A 16,178-nucleotide genomic window follows, 5' to 3' on the forward strand; every position below is an offset into this window, starting at 1 on the left:
AGATACTCTGAGGTTGCAAAAATTCATGGGAAATTTGTTTCCTGTTTGTATCCCTTTTAGCACGGCCACTATTATTCTCACCACCATTTCTTTGTCTTGATGGCAAGACTTGAAAGTTATGTGTTAAGAAGTAAGACACCGCTACAGCAAGAGAAATGAATTTAATTTTTTTTTTGTTTTGCTTTATTTTCAGGGGAATCCAGAGAAATTTAAACCATGTTAAAAACCAGAGCATTGAATCAGAGATAGAGAAAGATGGTGGGGAATGGATGAGGCATGAGCCTCACCAAGGACAATTTAGGCTAACAGCAAGAGAAGGGAGGTAGGCAGGTGGCATAACTTCCCCTTTCAAGATGCTCCGACTTTCCAATCTTCAAGAGGGTTGTATGGGTTGCCTTGCCTCTCCCCATACATCCTCCCACAATATCTTAACTGCTTCCCCTGGATATTCATGGAATTAACCTTTCCCATCCAAGGTTTCCGAGTAGACCATCACTCTGCTAGGAGCTAGAAGAAAATATAAAAATGAAAAGTATCGTGAAAAATGTATCATTAAAGAGAGATGTTACATGGGTAGCAAACAAATTTCCAGCTGTATACTTTTTGCAAGATATACTGTACTCCTCTTCCGAAACAAATGGATGCTTAAAAGATGGCCTCTACATATCAAATGCAATCTATACTAATATCCTATAAAAATAGACTCTTGGGTGCAAAATTAGAACAGCATTACTCTGCTGTTGCTCCCACCTGATTGTAAGATCCAGTGTTGCTCTTGTTTCTTTTTGTGTTTGTGCAAATTTATCTACCAATGGGCAGAAACTTTTTAGTCTCCCAAGATCCCCAGCCAGCAGGGCTATGGTCATTAGCATACAAGAGGGAAGGCTGTTTTTGATAAAAATATTCCCACAAAAACAATGGAGCAGTGCATCCTTTTCTATGATTCCTCCACCCTTCTCCAATTTACTTTCTACTTGCAAACCTTTATTTCATGTAATTGTACCCGCCTACAAAAACTTGACCCACTAGAGAGACTAATCCCCTAAATACAATCCTTAAATTTCAACCAACTTTAGAAGTATGAAAATATAGCACAGGTCCATATAATCCCAATTCAAGCTTAAAATAGCTATCTATGCAATTGGAGTAGTTATTACTAACTTAATTGCACCACCATCTCAGAATGTAGATTCATCTAGGAATTCTAAAAGTTCTTCCATTGCTTACCTTGACTGTGTAGCTCCCATATATGGCTCCATTCTGTATCAGGAGAGAAGAAAAAAGATAAGAAGCCAAGCATTACTATATTTTATTCCTAAAGAATACCTAATAAGTCCCTCTGATTGTCTTTATTGTCCAACAGAAAGTTTCTAAATTTTAATTAAATTTTAAAAAGCTGTTCCAGATGTGTAGCAACAACATGCCCATCTCCCTGCATTGTTTAACAAAACAAAATTCAGAACTCTGACTCAGTTAAAATTAAATTATTATTATTATTTATTTAGATTTGTATGCCGCCCCTCTCCGCAGACTCGGGGCGGCTCACAACAAAGTGAAAAAACAATTTACAACAAATCTAAATTTCTACTAAAAACATTTAAAAACCCCATTGCTAAATGCTAGAACCTATAATAATACTCAAATATTTGGAAGTAAAATGTGAAGGTTCCTTAATGAAACACAAAAGCTTTTCTCTGACACCATTGAAATTTAATGAAGACACCTTTTTTCCTTAGCTTATTAAAGAAAGCATTACAGAGAATGATAAATTCCTTTTGAAACTGTTAATACAAAACAATTCAAAGCTCAATGTATCTTAACCAAATAAACATGGAAGATGATGTTTTGGAAATACTGTAAGTTGATTTTTAATTATTACCCTTCTGGTTTTTTGTGGGCAAAAAAATATCCCTGCCCCACTTTCCACTAATCACAATAGCTGATTTCTATGCACCTAAAATGTGACTTATGATTGAAAATTGCTCAATATATTCTACTATCAATAGATTAACAGCCTCAAAACATGTAGACATCCCTGTTCCGGTGCAGTACTGTACTCTTATGGCTATCTTACCTTGAAAGTGATAATTTCTTGCAGCCTGCCAGTCACTGGCTTCCATGTTTTCCCAACACGCTTCAACATCTGCATTTTCTGTCTCCTTGACTGGTGCAATTCCACCGCCCCCTCCATTCCCGGCTCCTGGCTCATTGATAAAGGAGAGGCCCCATTCATTTTGGAAGATGGCTCCCAGATGCTGCCGCCTACTGCTATCGGTTGGCGGGGGGCTGCAGGGGGCTGGCGCCAAGACACAGTTGGGGAGGCTATTAGTGGTGCGGACAGCCGAGGCTGGAACATGGCAGGCTTTGCCTGGTTGATCCAAGTTCTCTTTCAGCTTGCTGGCATAAGAGATCTTGGGAATGATCCTGGCACTGCTGCTATCAACTGGGAAAGCAGGAGGGGGCCGAAAGAGTGACCATGTTTCCTTCTCAGATTCCTCAGTGGTTACACTGGAGGCATTAAATGTAACAGCAGGCTTCTCACTGGCTTTGATAGTACTGACTCGTTCCATTTCGGGAGAAGACAATGGGGAGGGTGAGTCAGAATAGCCACGGCGTCGATGCTGCCATCTCCCATTGGAAAGACCCTCTGGAGCAGAGTGGTGGCCATTAGTGCTAGGTCCCCATTCCTTGCGGTCTGAGGTGTTGCCTCGATAAGTTTTGCGGTAGGCAGGACGGAAGGGCCGGCCATGATGGAAATTAGGAGGATAACGGCGGGTATGCTGGGGTGGGTCTCGCTCAGACAGCTGGAGATTGCGGATGTTAAGGCTGTTGGAAGGACTCAGGGGAACACTGGGCTCATCAGCTATCTCAGAACTTGCAGTATATCCATTTGATTCCCATGATCCTGAGGAAGGAAAGCAAATTTGAGGTCTGTTGTTACTAACTGCAGAATACAAATACGTTCCCCCTGTTTAAAATATTTCACTGAAGGTCTTTTGAGGGGGGGGGGAAACCCTTTTCTACTTTCCCTCTGTAGCCACCTTCCCTACTGACTGCTGCAGTAGCATTAGAAGGTTCAATAACAGAAGGTGCTAAGTCATTTCAGGCTAGCATCCATGTATTTGTGTTTTTGTTTCTAGACTGTGCAAGACCTCTTCAATTTTATGAATAAGCAGGATCCTGAAATTTAATTTGCTATTGCCATTACAGTTATTTCTCAAAGTGGAATGAGAAAATGTCCAGTGGCTAGAATTCTCATTCATTAAAAAGCTGCCATTGAAGGTGCTAAATCTCCGAAGTAATATTACAGTTTCAAGGAAAATAATAGTGTTGCCATTACAAAATAAAGGGAATTGGAGAATTTCTGTGCTATGATATGAGGTTCAACAAATGTTTAAATCTAAAACAGATTTTACTCAGCATCTGTTTATTTTCCTTGTTGTTTAGCTCTCCAGGATAAGAAGTTTCTAACCTAGACAACTTTTTTGATTAACAGAATGCAATTAGGCCAATGCTATCTTTACATTATTGTCAGAAAAGCATCCTATCTCTCAGCCCAAACAAGCACTCAGGATACAATTTTTGACATAGAATTGATGATAAAATCGTCAAATAGGTTGGTGGGGAAGGAACTATTTTTTCTTCCTTCACACAAGGCAGAGAAGCAAGACAGAAAAATGGGAGAAATTGAGTGATTCCTCTATCAGTTCATTCACTTAATGCTTTTCCTAATCAATAATGGCAACTGATCAAGTTGATGAACACAAGGATTTCAGGTCAAAACAGATGACATAAACTCAAACCTTTCAATCCAGTTCACATCACAATCCTGAGACCCTCTCCAGAAAATTAAGAACCCCTGCACCTTTTTCAATGGACCAGAAAGGATGCATCTAATACACACTGGATATTTTTTAAAGTATTTCCATGGCCACTGCAGTAAAATATCTCCAGTCAAAAGATACACTGAGGTATAAAAAAGGGGGGAGGGGGACACCCCTGTTTAGTACAAAAGAATAGTGTGTGATCTTCCTGCGAAATGAGAGGAAGGAGACTTTGCTTTCTTTGGCATCAAAGAAACTTTTATAGTCAGGTTTTAAGGCAATGATTCAAACAGAAGATACTAATCTATTAAAAATTGTGGGAGAAAGTAAGTTAATAATTACTTAGCAATGAGAGATGCTGATGGTTATGTGGACATTAGGGCAATTGGTGATTTAGGGTAAGACTAATATTGATTGAATCTATTAAGAAAAGGAAAAGCAAGGTATTTATTTATTTATCGGATTTGTATGCCGCCCCTCTCCGTAGACTCGGAGCTGCATTGGAGGGATTCCACTCTGAAAGTTTATTGTTAAGGCAACAACAAATGAAATATGAGTTTTCTTATGCTGAGAAAAGCCATTGATCAAAATAATTCCTTGGGTTTACAGGTTAAGAAGACTCATGCAAAAATTTGGTGATGGGTAGCAAAGCTGAAAAGAAGCTCCTTTGGAAGCATAACTGAGAAATCTTTCAACAGTTTTAATGTCCAAACCAAACTGCGAAGACCTGCATGCCTACGCACCTGGTTTTTTGCAAGCCCTGTAACAAATTCAAACAATTTAGAAATAAAATATTGGTCAGTGGCTAAGTTACCTGTTCGGATACGGTTGCTGAGATTATGGCATTTCTCCTTCTTTCCTCCCAGGAGACGCAGTTCTTCCTCTGGATTGCGATTCTCATCCATGCCCAGTTCTTCTTTCTGCATGGCCTCTATCTACCCGGGCTTGGATGAAAGATGTAGGAGGCGAAAGATATTGACCACAAGGGACCTAACTGAAGTCCAGCTCCAACTCCCCACTTTTAAAAGATATAAGCTTCCTAGTGGTGATTCTTTCTACACTGTTAAAACCGTTTTGAAACTAACAAGATTGGGAACTATGACACTTGTTGGGAACTACAAAAAACCACTCAAATCTGTAGAAGCTTCTCCAACGAAATCCCCAGATTTTCTACCCTGCTCCTCCAAATTTGCGATGTTTCCGGGGCGCGAAATGAGTTATCTAGTGTCGGTTCTTACGTTGCTTATTCTTCACTTTTGCTTCAACACCCTAAACTTTCTCCCTCCCTAGTAAACGACTTCATATAAACTCTTGTACAAACCTTACAAAAACACACGTATGGAGCCGATTCCTTATTCTCGAGCTCAGCGGCCTTAAAAAAACAACACCTTCAATTCTGGCGTTACTCAGCACCCTCTTCCCGGAATATATCTCTCCGCAACTGAAACAAAAGCAGCAGCAGCGGGCCGCCTAAATGAACGCCTCTTCTTCTTTCTCCGAGGATTTTCCTCTCGCCCCACACCCAATGCGACTTCCACCCTTCCTTTGCCCGGAGCTCTGCTGCCCTCTAGAGCGGCTCCCAAAAGCCCGAGCCAAGCCGCCTCCCCGCTTTTTCGGAGGGCTGGAGGGTTTCCGTTACGGTCTGCCCGCTCGCCCGGATGCCTCTCGCCCCAATTCGCCCGCTAAGGGGAGGCCCAGCTGAGTTCCCCCTCCCCGAAGAAAAACAAGCCTGACCTCCGGCTCCAGCGAAAAAAAAGCTGCCGGGAACCTCGACTCCAAAAGCCTTAACAATCTCCCTTCGGGGGAAAAAAAAAGCCCCGAAGCGAAGCCGCGCCCTCGCTTTGCTCCAAGGCTTCCGCTACCCCACCCCGACCTTCAGAACCGGCCCCGCTGCGCTCCAGGCTCTCCGCTCCCGCCCGTCGCTCTCCTCAGGCCCAGGCGATTCCCCCGAAGCCCGCCCGGAACATTCAGCCAGCCAGCCAGCCCCAGCCACGTGACCGGTTTCCCTCTTTGGCCTCCTAGGATCAGGTGACCTCCAGCGCAGGGCGGCTTCCGGGGGTGGGCTCTCCCGAGCACGTGGGCCGGCCTCGTCCCGTGATCCTCCTGGGGTCACGTGGCGCCGGGAGGCTGGCCCTGCGGCGGTCTTGCTTGGCGCGTGCTCTTTCAAACTTTGCTCGAACGTTTCCCAGGTGCGCCTAAAGCAGATTCACGCCATGTCCGTAGATTCCTGCCCAGCCTTGTTACAAGAGCTTTGTCCATAGTTGCTCCCATTCTGTGGTCTAAGCGCAGCGCTGTGCCTACCGTCGCTGTCCTACTGTCCTCTTTTATCGCTACTTTTTACTTCGGTTATGTTTATACAAACTACCCCCAACACTTTACGCTTAGATTATCTATGGTTGACATATCTAGATTCCTAAGAGGTCAGTAAGGGGCGAGTACAAATGCACTAGTGCGCCTTCCGTCCCCTGTCCTATTGCTCTCCTATATCTCCTATACCTTTCTTCTATTCCTATATCTCTTCTATTCTTCATTGTTCTATTACTATATCTTCTTTTCTATTCTTTCATAGATATATTTTACTATGAGTATCTTCTCTATAACCTTCATCATGCATTTTACTATGTGTATGTATATATATATATACCCACTAAATCCCTCATTGTGTACTGGACAAAATAAATAAATAAAAATAAAATACTGCTATCGTATACAGGGGTGCCTCTACTTAAGAACTTAATTCGTTCGGTGACCAGGTTCTTAAGTAGAAACGTTCTTAAGTAGAAGCAATTTTTCCCATAGGAATCAATGTAAAAGCAAATAATGCGTGCAAACCCATTGGGAAAGAAATAAAATCTCAGAATTTGGGTGGGAGGAAGAAGAGGAGAAGAGTCACTGCCAAAGGAAGAAGGTGAGGTGAGGAGAATCAAAAAAATCCAAAACTTTAAGGCTTTTTTAAGAAAAAGAGGGACTGAGGAGCACACGCCTCCCATACACCCAGCGCGAGGCTACCTCCCATACACTGCCTGCTGCTGCTACCTGCTGCCTCTTCCTTCCCATGCTGAAGGGCTCCCCTCTCCTCACTCACTCGCTTTTCCTTTGCTGTGGTGACTCCTCGGCTGCTCAGAGTGAAGGGAGCGTTTCTTTTCTCTGGGTGCTGGCAGAGGTTTATTCCCTGTCCAAGCACCCAGAGAAAGGAAAATGCTTCATTCGCTGTGGACTGCCAAAGCCTCCTTAAGCACCACCAAAAGGCTCCTCTGGCAGCCCAGATGGCCAGGATTAAAGGGGGAATGGCAGGAAACTGGCCGGGCCTTCGTGCTGCTCTCAAATTTCCTGGGAAATTTTTCCCGGCTCTGGTTCTTAAGTAGAAAATGGTTCTTAAGTAGAGACAAAAAAACCTTGAACACCCAGTTCTTATCTAGAAAAGTTCTTAAGTAGAGGCATTCTTAAGTAGAGGTACCACTGTACATGTTTAACAAACAAACAATAAACAAATAAAAAAGGAAGAGAAAGAAAGAAAAAGAAAAAAGAAAGAAAAAGTTGACGTGAGCTTTCCTGCTCTGGACAGGATTAGAACCTGGGTCTGCCCACGGTTACAAGAACATCTGAGTTCCTACGCCACCTGCCCCAGAATAGTTTCCACCTGTAGTGGATCAACCGCAACCAGGTGGACAAGATCCAACAATCAACTGTTCTGGAGGACTGGAATTATAATTAATGTCAGGCTACAATAATGGAATATTTCCAGTTTGATTGCTTTTTCTCCTCTCCGTCTTATCCTCCAGAGAGTCTGACCTGGATCTCTTAATTCTATGGATGTCTGTTCTCAGAAGTTAAAAATGCTGCTATCTTTTTTTTGTTTACATAACAGTTTCTGAATATTTGCTCCACCTCTTTGATACTCTACACCTTGATTTCATTGGGTTGGCTCTTTCACTTACCTGCAGGTTTGTTTATTTGGGAAAGAGATTCCGAGAACTTACATTTGAATAAATAGAAGTAGTTGGTTGATTACGTTCAACGCTGATTTCATAGATCATTCTTCACAGATTTCACATCCATCCTGATTTATCTAAATCAAAAACCAAGGGTATTGTTATCATCTTTTGATCCCTTCTATCAGTTTTTTCCTCTTTTGTTCCCATCCTTGCAAAACATATTTTTTGCAGTCCGGCAGATTTGCAAATTATAAATTTATGAAAGATGGTATGCAGCACGGCTTACTTAGCAATCACCTAGCAAAGCTTCAGATTAATTGCAACATTAAGGACCAACCAAACTTCTTTGGGTAAAAATGATATTCCAGCCTACTTCACTCATTTTAGTTCCTTAATATATATTTTTATCACAGCTTCTTAGGCAAAACTTGTCATTGCAGTTACTTAAATTTGGAGTACCAATTAAGTGGGCCTTCTCCGGGTCCCGACAACAAAACAATGTCGTTTGGCGGGGCCCAGGGGAAAAGCCTTCTCTGTGGCGGCCCCAGCCCTCTGGAACCAACTCCCCCCGGAGATTAGAATTGCCCCCACCTTCCTTGCCTTTCGTAAGCTCCTTAAAATCCACCTCTGCTGTCACGCATGGGGGAACTGAGATATTCTTTTCCCCTAGGCCTTTACAATTTATGCATGCTATGTTTGTTTGTAGGGATGTTTGGTTTTACAATAAGGGTTTTTTAGTTGTTGTAGTATTGGATTTATATGATGTTTTTTATTACTGTTGTTAGCCACCCCGAGTCTACGGAGAGGGGCGGCATACAAATCCAATAAATTAATTAATTAATTAATTAATGAGATAGATATCTAAACAAGAAAAAAAAACTTTTATCCTTATGCAAAAACAAAATATGGTAGAATAAAAGTATCAGTTCCAATTAAAGAACATTTGTTAGCTCAGGGTTGAAATGAGGAACCCTTGGTGCTGTCTTCAGTTTTGTGGTTGATGATGGTACCTAATTTGGGTAGTAAAATGTCTGCAAGAAAACAAGCAAGCTCAGGGAGAACCAAGATTCTCTCAAATTACTCCATTATTGCCTGTATTACTCCACCTTTACGTGAGCTGCATTGGTTGCCAGTTGGTCTCCGAACCAAATTCAAGGTGTTGGTTATCACCTTTAAAGCCCTAAATGGCTCAGGGACATTATGGGACTGCCTCTGACCTCATACCTCATTGCAGCCAGTAAGGGCCCACAGGGTCGGCCTTCTCCAGGTCCCATCCGCCAAATAATGTCAGTTGGCAGAACCTTCGGGAAGAGCCTTCTCTGTGGTGGCTCCGACCCTATGGAATCAACTGCTCCCTACCGGTCTTCCGGAAAGCCGTTAAGACCTGGCTTTTCCAGCCCGCCTGCAATTAGATTGACTGCTGTGTATGTATGGTTCTTTTAGGACATTATTTTATTGTTTTATTATATTACTGATTTTATTGTGTATTTTGATTGTATTTTATTACTGTTGTATTTATCCCACTCTGAGTCCATTTCAGAATGAGCGGCATATAAATACAATCAATCAATATCAGTTCTGTTGAAAGGCAAGTGCTTCTATTGCAGTTTTCGAGATATACTTTTATATAGCAACTTGGTGTAGTAGCTCAGGGATCAGGTTAGAAATTTAAAGAGCAAGAGTTCTACTTCCATCTGGCAAAACCAGCTGACTAACTTTGTGGCCAGTCTCTCTCAGCCATAGAATGATGGCAGTGATAAATCGCTTTTTAAAATGTTGCCATGAAAAGAGCAAGGCAGTTATCCAGGCAGTTATAAAGAGTCAAGGTTAACTTAAAGGCAAATAGATGATTATGAAGTCCTTAAAATTTAGGGGTGACTGCATCTTTATCACTGTTATCTATCACTATAGCCTATACCAGGGGTCCCCAAACTTTTTACACAGGGGGCCAGTTCACTGTCCCTCAGACTGTTGGAGGGTCAGACTATAAAAAAACCCTGCGGTTTTCTTAACACCACCTTGGGAAAGGAGGAGGAGGCGAAGTGGAGAAAGTCTCCAACTCCTTGCCAAGTTTTCTCTTTCTCTGTCTCTCTCTTCCTTCCTCTCCTTTTCTCTCTATCTCTCTTTCTCTATTGCTTTCTTTCTCTCACTCACTCTCTATCTCTCCCTCTTCCTTTCTCTCTCCCTGTCTCTTCCTCTTTCTCTCTCTCGCTCTTTCTCTCTGTCCCCCCCTCTTTCTCTCTTGCTTTTTCTCTCTCTCCCCTTTCTTTCTTTCTCTATCCCCCTCTCTCTCTCTTGCTTGCTTTCTCTCACTCTTTCTATCTCTCTCTCTTCCTTTCTCTCCATCTCTCCCTCTTTCTTTCTCTTTTTTTCTTTCTCTATATCCCTCTTTTTCTCTTGCTTTTTTTTCTCTCACTCACTCTTTCTATCTCTCTCTTTTCCTTTCTCTCCCTCTATCTCTCCCTCCCTCTTTCTTTCTCTCTTTCTCTTTCTTTCTCTCTTTCTCTCTGTCCCTCTTTCTTTTTTCTTTCTTTCTCTTGTTCTCTCGCTATCTTTCTCTGTCCCTCTCTCTCTTGCTTTCTTTCTCTTTCTCTCTCTATTGGTTTCTCTCTCACTCACTCTCTATCTCTCCCTCCTTTCTCTCTCCTCTCTCTCCCTCTTTCTCTCTGTCCCCCCTCTTTCTTGCTTTTTTGCTATCTCCCCCTTTCTTTCTCTCTCTTCTATCCCTCTCTCTCTCTTGCTTGCTTTCTCTCACTCACTCTTTCTATATCTCTCTCTTCCTTTCTCTCCATCTCTCCCTCTTTCTTTCTCTCTTTTTCTTTCTTTCTCTCTATCCCTCTCTTTCTCTTGCTTTTTTTCTCTCACTCACTCTATCTCTCTCTCTTCCTTTCTCTCCCTCTATCTCTCCCTCTTTCTTTCTCTCTTTTTCTTTCTCTCTGTCCCTTTCTTTCTTTCTCTCTTTCTCTTGTTCTCTCTTGCTATCTTTCTCTTTCCTTCTCTGTCCCTCTCTCTCTTGCTTGCTTTATCTTTTTCTCTCTTGTTTTCTTTCTTTTTCTTGCTTTCTTTCTCTCTTGTTCTGTCTCTTGCTATCTCTCCCCCCTTCTTGCTCTCTCTTTTTTTCTTTCTCTTTCCCTCCCTTTTTCTTTTTATCTCGCTCTCTGTCTGTTGCGCTCTGTCTCTCTCTCTCTCTCTTGTTCTATCTTTCTCTCTCTTCCTTTCTTCTCTGTGGAGGCCGACGAAGGTTTTACTTATTTTGAATGCTCCCCATCCCCCTGCCAGCCCGCCTGGGGGGGGGCAGGGAGGAGAGGCACCAGCACATCCGCGGCGGGTGGGGGCGGCTCCCTTTTATTCTCCCACCGCCTATGTTTACCGCTGGCGTCTCCCACCAAGCCGTCGCTGCGGGTTCTTCGGGCAGGAGCTGCCACTTCCCTCCAGGCAGCCCAGCCAGGCGGCCATAGAAAGCACAATATTCTCTGCACTTTCTACAGCCGCCTGGCTGGGCTGCCCAGAGGGAAGTGGCAGCTCCCACCCGAGGAACCCGCAGTGACGGCCGCCCGCGGTAGACATAGGCGGTGGGAAAAGGGAGCTGCCCCTGCCCACCACAGATGGGCGGGTGCTGAGCCTCTCAGTTGTGGCCTCCCTGTCCCCCGGCGGGCTGGCAGGGGGATGGGGACTGCGTGCACAAACGCGTGCGCCATAGAAACATAGAAACATAGAAGACTGACGGCAGAAAAAGACCTCATGGTCCATCTAGTCTGCCCTTATACTATTTCCTGTATTTTATCTTACAATGGATATATATTTATCCCAGGCATGTTTAAATTCAGTTACTGTGGATTTACCAACCACGTCTGCTGGAAGTTTGTTCCAAGGATCTACTACTCTTTCAGTAAATTAATATTTTCTCACGTTGCCTTTGATCTTTCCCCCAACTAACTTCAGATTGTGTCCCCTTGTTCTTGTGTTCACTTTCCTATTAAAAACACTTCCCTCCTGGACCTTATTTAACCCTTTAACATATTTAAATAGAAAATAAGAAAAACCTTTGCCGGCTTCTGCACTTTTGTCGCTCCCCGCCCCCAACTCCAACGCCTGGCTCCGTTGTGTTGCCTTGGAAAAGGCTGTGCGGGAGGTTGGTCCTTCTTGTTCCTTGCTGCCGCAGGCTAAATAAATGGCTTCAGCGGGCCGCATGCATCCTGCGGGCCGTAGTATGGGGACCGCTGGCCTATACATTGTTGTTAAAACAGTATTTTGGAATACTTTTTACATAAATGTTCCTGCAAATGTATGTCTGGAATTCTGTATCCAATCTTAATGTAAGGGTCTATTAATCTGAGCTTGGTTTCCAATTTCAAAGTTTTTGTGAAAATTTACTATGAAAAATAGGATTCGAGGGAATGGAAGTATAAAACATAGAATAGAATTGAATTGAATTTAGTGGCCAAGTGTGATTAGACACACAAGGAATTTGTTTTGGTGCATATGTTCTCAGCGTACATAAAATGTACATGTTGAGGACATTAGGTTAAGGAAAAGAAGTAATATGTCTCAGATAGAAACATAGAAAACTGAGGGCAGAAAAAAGACTCCATTGTCTGCCTCCAACATTCCCTCTAACCTGCGTTGTGCGCTATAGCGCAGGTTTCAGACCTCAGAGCGCAGGAGTTTCCAAGTCCGACCTTTGTGCTGGAATTGGCTATTTTCCAAAGCACTTGATGGACTGATGATTGCTTCATTGACTAAATGCAAAATCTTGGAATTCTTTTGGTGGTTCAGGAATCCAGGCCACCAGAAAGGCATGAAACTGTCAAGGATTCTGTCCATTTCCATCTTCCATTCCACTAAGAACCAGCTTCAGTTGCTTTGTTTCTAGATGTTTTATTCAATGTCTGCCTTAAAGCCAAGTTCTCTGGAGAAACATTTTAAACATGAGTGTAAGGATTGCATGAAGTTCAGGAGCCAAGAGCTAAGGTCCTGCCAATGGGGAAACAGTTCCTTTCTAGTAAAGGCGGGAAAGAAAGGGGCCAATTGCAGGCCTGCTTTCCTCCCCGCCCCTTTAACCCCGGGTTTTCTCCTTCCCCCGGCAGCCAAATGGTTTTTCTTGTTCAGTTGCCAGGTAAGGTAAGATAACTGTCCGGGGTGGGGGTGGGGGTTGTGAATCCTGGCAGCGCGGCCCGCTGCTGACCCGCTAACCGTCTGTGTGGGGGGGTGTTGTGGATCCTGGCAGTGCATGCTGCTGCCAGCCTGCCACAGGTCCATAGGGCAGGGGCAGGCAGCCCCAGGAGAGAAAGAAAGGAGAGAAAGAGAAAGAGGGAGGGAGATATAGAAAGGAAAGAGGAAAGGAGAGAAAGAGAGAAGAGAGAAAGAAAGAGGGAGAAATAGAAAGGAAAGAGGGAAGGAGAGAAAGGGAGAAAGAGGGAAAGAGTGGAAGAGATAGAAAGGAAAAAGGAAGGAGGGAGAGAAAGAGAGAAGAGGAAGGAGGAGAGAGAAAGAGAGGGGGAGAGATAGAAGGGATAGAGAGAGGGAGAGATAAAAAGGAAAAAGGGAGGGAAAGTGAGAAAAAGAGGGGGAGAGATAGAAAAGAAAGAGAGAAAGAGGGATGGAGAGAAAGAGAGGGAGAGAGAAAGAGAGGGGGAGAGATAGAAAAGAGAGAAAGAGGGAGGGAGAGAAAGAGAAGAGAAAGGAAGAAAGAAAGAGAGAAAAAGGGAGGAAGGGGAGCAATTATTTTAAAAAAGCAAACAGTGATAATTATGTTTTCCTTTCCTGGTTTTCTAGGGTTAATCAATAAGACTTTCTTGAAAATTGAAAATTAAAGCACTAGCTCAAGCTATTTGGCTAAATTTATTTCAATTTTCTCTATATCCCATTTCTCCCTAGGACAAGAGAGATTTAAATTGCTCAAAATCACCCAGCTTATTTCTGTGCTCAAGGCAGGAGGACTAGAAGGTGAATCTCCCCATCCCTTAATCACCTTATCAAAGTTGCTGTCATTTTTTATTGCAATGTTATACTTTCCAGATCAACATCCCTGAAAATGTACAATGCAAAAATTATATGTAAATCAATATATGTAGAATACAGATGGAACTTATAGTACAGATGGGAGGAAGAAAAAGAAAGAGAGAGAAAGAGAGAGGGAGGGAGTGAAGGAGGAAGGGAGAAAGAAAAAGAGGAAGGAAGAGAGAGAGAGAAATGAGAGAAAAAAGGGGAGAAAAAAAAGAGAAATGAGAAAATCATTGAGGCAGAGAATGAGAGGAAAGAGAGAAACAAAAGAGAGAAGTGACTCTTGGTTTAAAGCATATGGTAAAAAGCACCCAAATAATAACACAGAAAAAAAACCCAGCCCTCACCTCTTTTTGGAAATGGTTCAAGAGTCACACACACACACACACACACACACACACACACACACACACGGGGGGGGGGAGGAGACAGGGATGGAAAAAGAGAGAAGTGAGAGGTGGAAGGAATGAGAGAAAAAGAGAGGAAGAGGGAGAAATGAGAAACAAATGAGAGAGAAAAGGGGGAGAGACAGTAGAAGTACCCAGATTTGAGACAGTGGTAGAAATTTGAGGACGGATGATTGATTATTAAATATGGATTGACTATGGAGTCATATATTTAGGTGTTGTTTAATATTAAGATGTATTAATTTGTAAAATTGGATTGGACTTTTAGAGCTATATAGAATTACGTAGGTAAAAATAATGGAAGATACACATGATAAATAAGGGATTTATGATATGTACTGTATGATTTTATGACTGCATTATGGATTTAAAATATACTTGGAAATGTAGATTGATGAAAGTTAATAATAGTAAATGCTAAGTGCCTAAAAATTAATTGAGCTTGGAAATATTGAATTGATAGAAACGTAAATATGGAAATATATTGATGCATTGGTGTTCAGATAGATTTTCATAGTATTTTTAGATTACTATAATACTATGATAAATATTTAAGAAATGAAGATTTTAAAGCATGGATTTACTAATAGTTGTGTTTTTGGTTTTGCCGGTTGTTTTAGTTTTAATAGTAATAGATTTTGGTTGTTTTATTATTTCTTTTAATAAAAAAGAAAGGAATTCCCCCCCCTATTAATTAGGAAAAAGTTTTATAAGGGGTTTTTGTTTCTTTTAAGTAGAATGTATAAGAAGGAGGAGTAGGCATGACGGCCTATCTGGATTTATAAGAGAATAATGATATTAATTGAAATATAAAATAACAGAATAACATAGTGGGAAGGGACCATATTCTGTCCCAGCACCGAGCCCCAAATAGTTATGCAATAAGTTGTCTTGGGTGACATATGTGGAAAAAAATCAGGCGCTCAGGCATGAAAATTTATTTATTTATTTGGTGGTGGTTTGTTTATTTATTTATTTTGACTTCTATGTTGCCCAGTCCCGAAGGGACTGCTGCTCAGACACTATACTTTTCTGCCCACACTGGGAAAAAAATAGAGGGAACATTGTCTGCCTCTGCATGTTTTTGTTTTATTTTTTAATTAAATGTTGTTTTTGGGATGAGACATGTTTATCTCAAAGCATGTTCAAACTCAGTTATTAATGATTGACCCGCTACCTCTGCTAGAAATTGCTTCCAAACTTCCACTACTGTTTTTGGGTAATAATACTTTCTAACATGACTTTTGAACTTCTGTCAGTTGAGGTTATGTTCTGTGTTCTTCATCAAATCTTTTGTATATACTCACTACAAATTACAGATATAAAGCCATCAGAGGAGTATTTTTTTTAAAAAGGAATGCATTCATCTGAACTAGACTGTTACTTCTCTGTGTCATACATGTGGTTATATATATAAATGTATACTTTTTATTTATTTGTCATGTTTATGTATATTAGAAGTGGTGATCCTTTGAGAGCTGTATGAAATGAAATTTGATTTTAATATGCTGATTAGTGATAAAATTATTCTGAGTCTAAGACTAATGTAATCCTGTACAGTAACTTTCTTTCTTATGTATGGGATGGATTTACTCAATTCATGTAGAAGACATACTAACAGTCAATCAATCAATCAATCAATCAATCAATCACCTTTTTAAATATAGATACTGAAAGATCCAGAACTGGATGAGAAATATATCCATATGCGAAGTTTTCCCCTTCTCCATGATAGGCTACACAGGGAGCACATAAATGTGGGATTAGATTTATGCCTTGCTAACTATACCCAGAAACCTCCACTGTAGCATCTGAAATTAAGAAAAGGACAAACCTCTGGCTTAGACAGATGCTATGAATGAAAGCTGAACGAAAGAGTCTGCGGAGAGGGGCGACATACAAATCTAAATAATAAATAAATAAATAAATAATGTATTCTAGAATAGAATAGCTGCTTGGGGAATCTCCCCATCCCCTGGAAAAGAGAGAAATAATAGACAACAGAATTC

At 41.7% G+C, this 16,178-nt stretch overlaps 1 protein-coding gene across 1 annotated transcript; it reads right to left on the minus strand.

Annotated features, from left to right (window-relative positions):
- Nucleotides 1-156: 156 nt before the first annotated feature.
- Nucleotides 157-5,930, minus strand: LOC139153538 (uncharacterized). The gene is made up of 4 exons (XM_070727603.1): nucleotides 4,639-5,930; nucleotides 2,075-2,905; nucleotides 1,228-1,260; nucleotides 157-507 (listed from the first exon to the last, which is right to left on the minus strand). Exons 1-4 carry the CDS (start codon nucleotides 4,748-4,750, stop codon nucleotides 458-460), a joined length of 1,026 nt encoding a protein of 341 aa, XP_070583704.1. The 5' UTR covers nucleotides 4,751-5,930; the 3' UTR covers nucleotides 157-457.
- Between the last annotated feature and the right edge of the window lie 10,248 nt (nucleotides 5,931-16,178).

This window comes from Erythrolamprus reginae, chromosome Z (genome assembly GCF_031021105.1).
Source record: "Erythrolamprus reginae isolate rEryReg1 chromosome Z, rEryReg1.hap1, whole genome shotgun sequence".
Classification (NCBI taxonomy): Eukaryota; Metazoa; Chordata; class Lepidosauria; order Squamata; family Dipsadidae; genus Erythrolamprus; species Erythrolamprus reginae.

What these genes read in the sequence shown, in the direction of transcription:
- LOC139153538 (XM_070727603.1), bottom strand. Translation starts at nt 4,750, where the DNA reads ATGCAGAAAGAAGAACTGGGCATGGATGAGAATCGCAATCCAGAGGAA. An exon ending in CAGCAACCGTATCCGAACAG is followed by an intron (nt 2,906 to 4,638) that starts GTAACTTAGCCA and finishes TTCCTTCCTCAG; the next exon opens with GATCATGGGAATCAAATGGA. An exon ending in ATGGGAGCTACACAGTCAAG is followed by an intron (nt 508 to 1,227) that starts GTAAGCAATGGA and finishes ATTTTCTTCTAG; the next exon opens with CTCCTAGCAGAGTGATGGTC.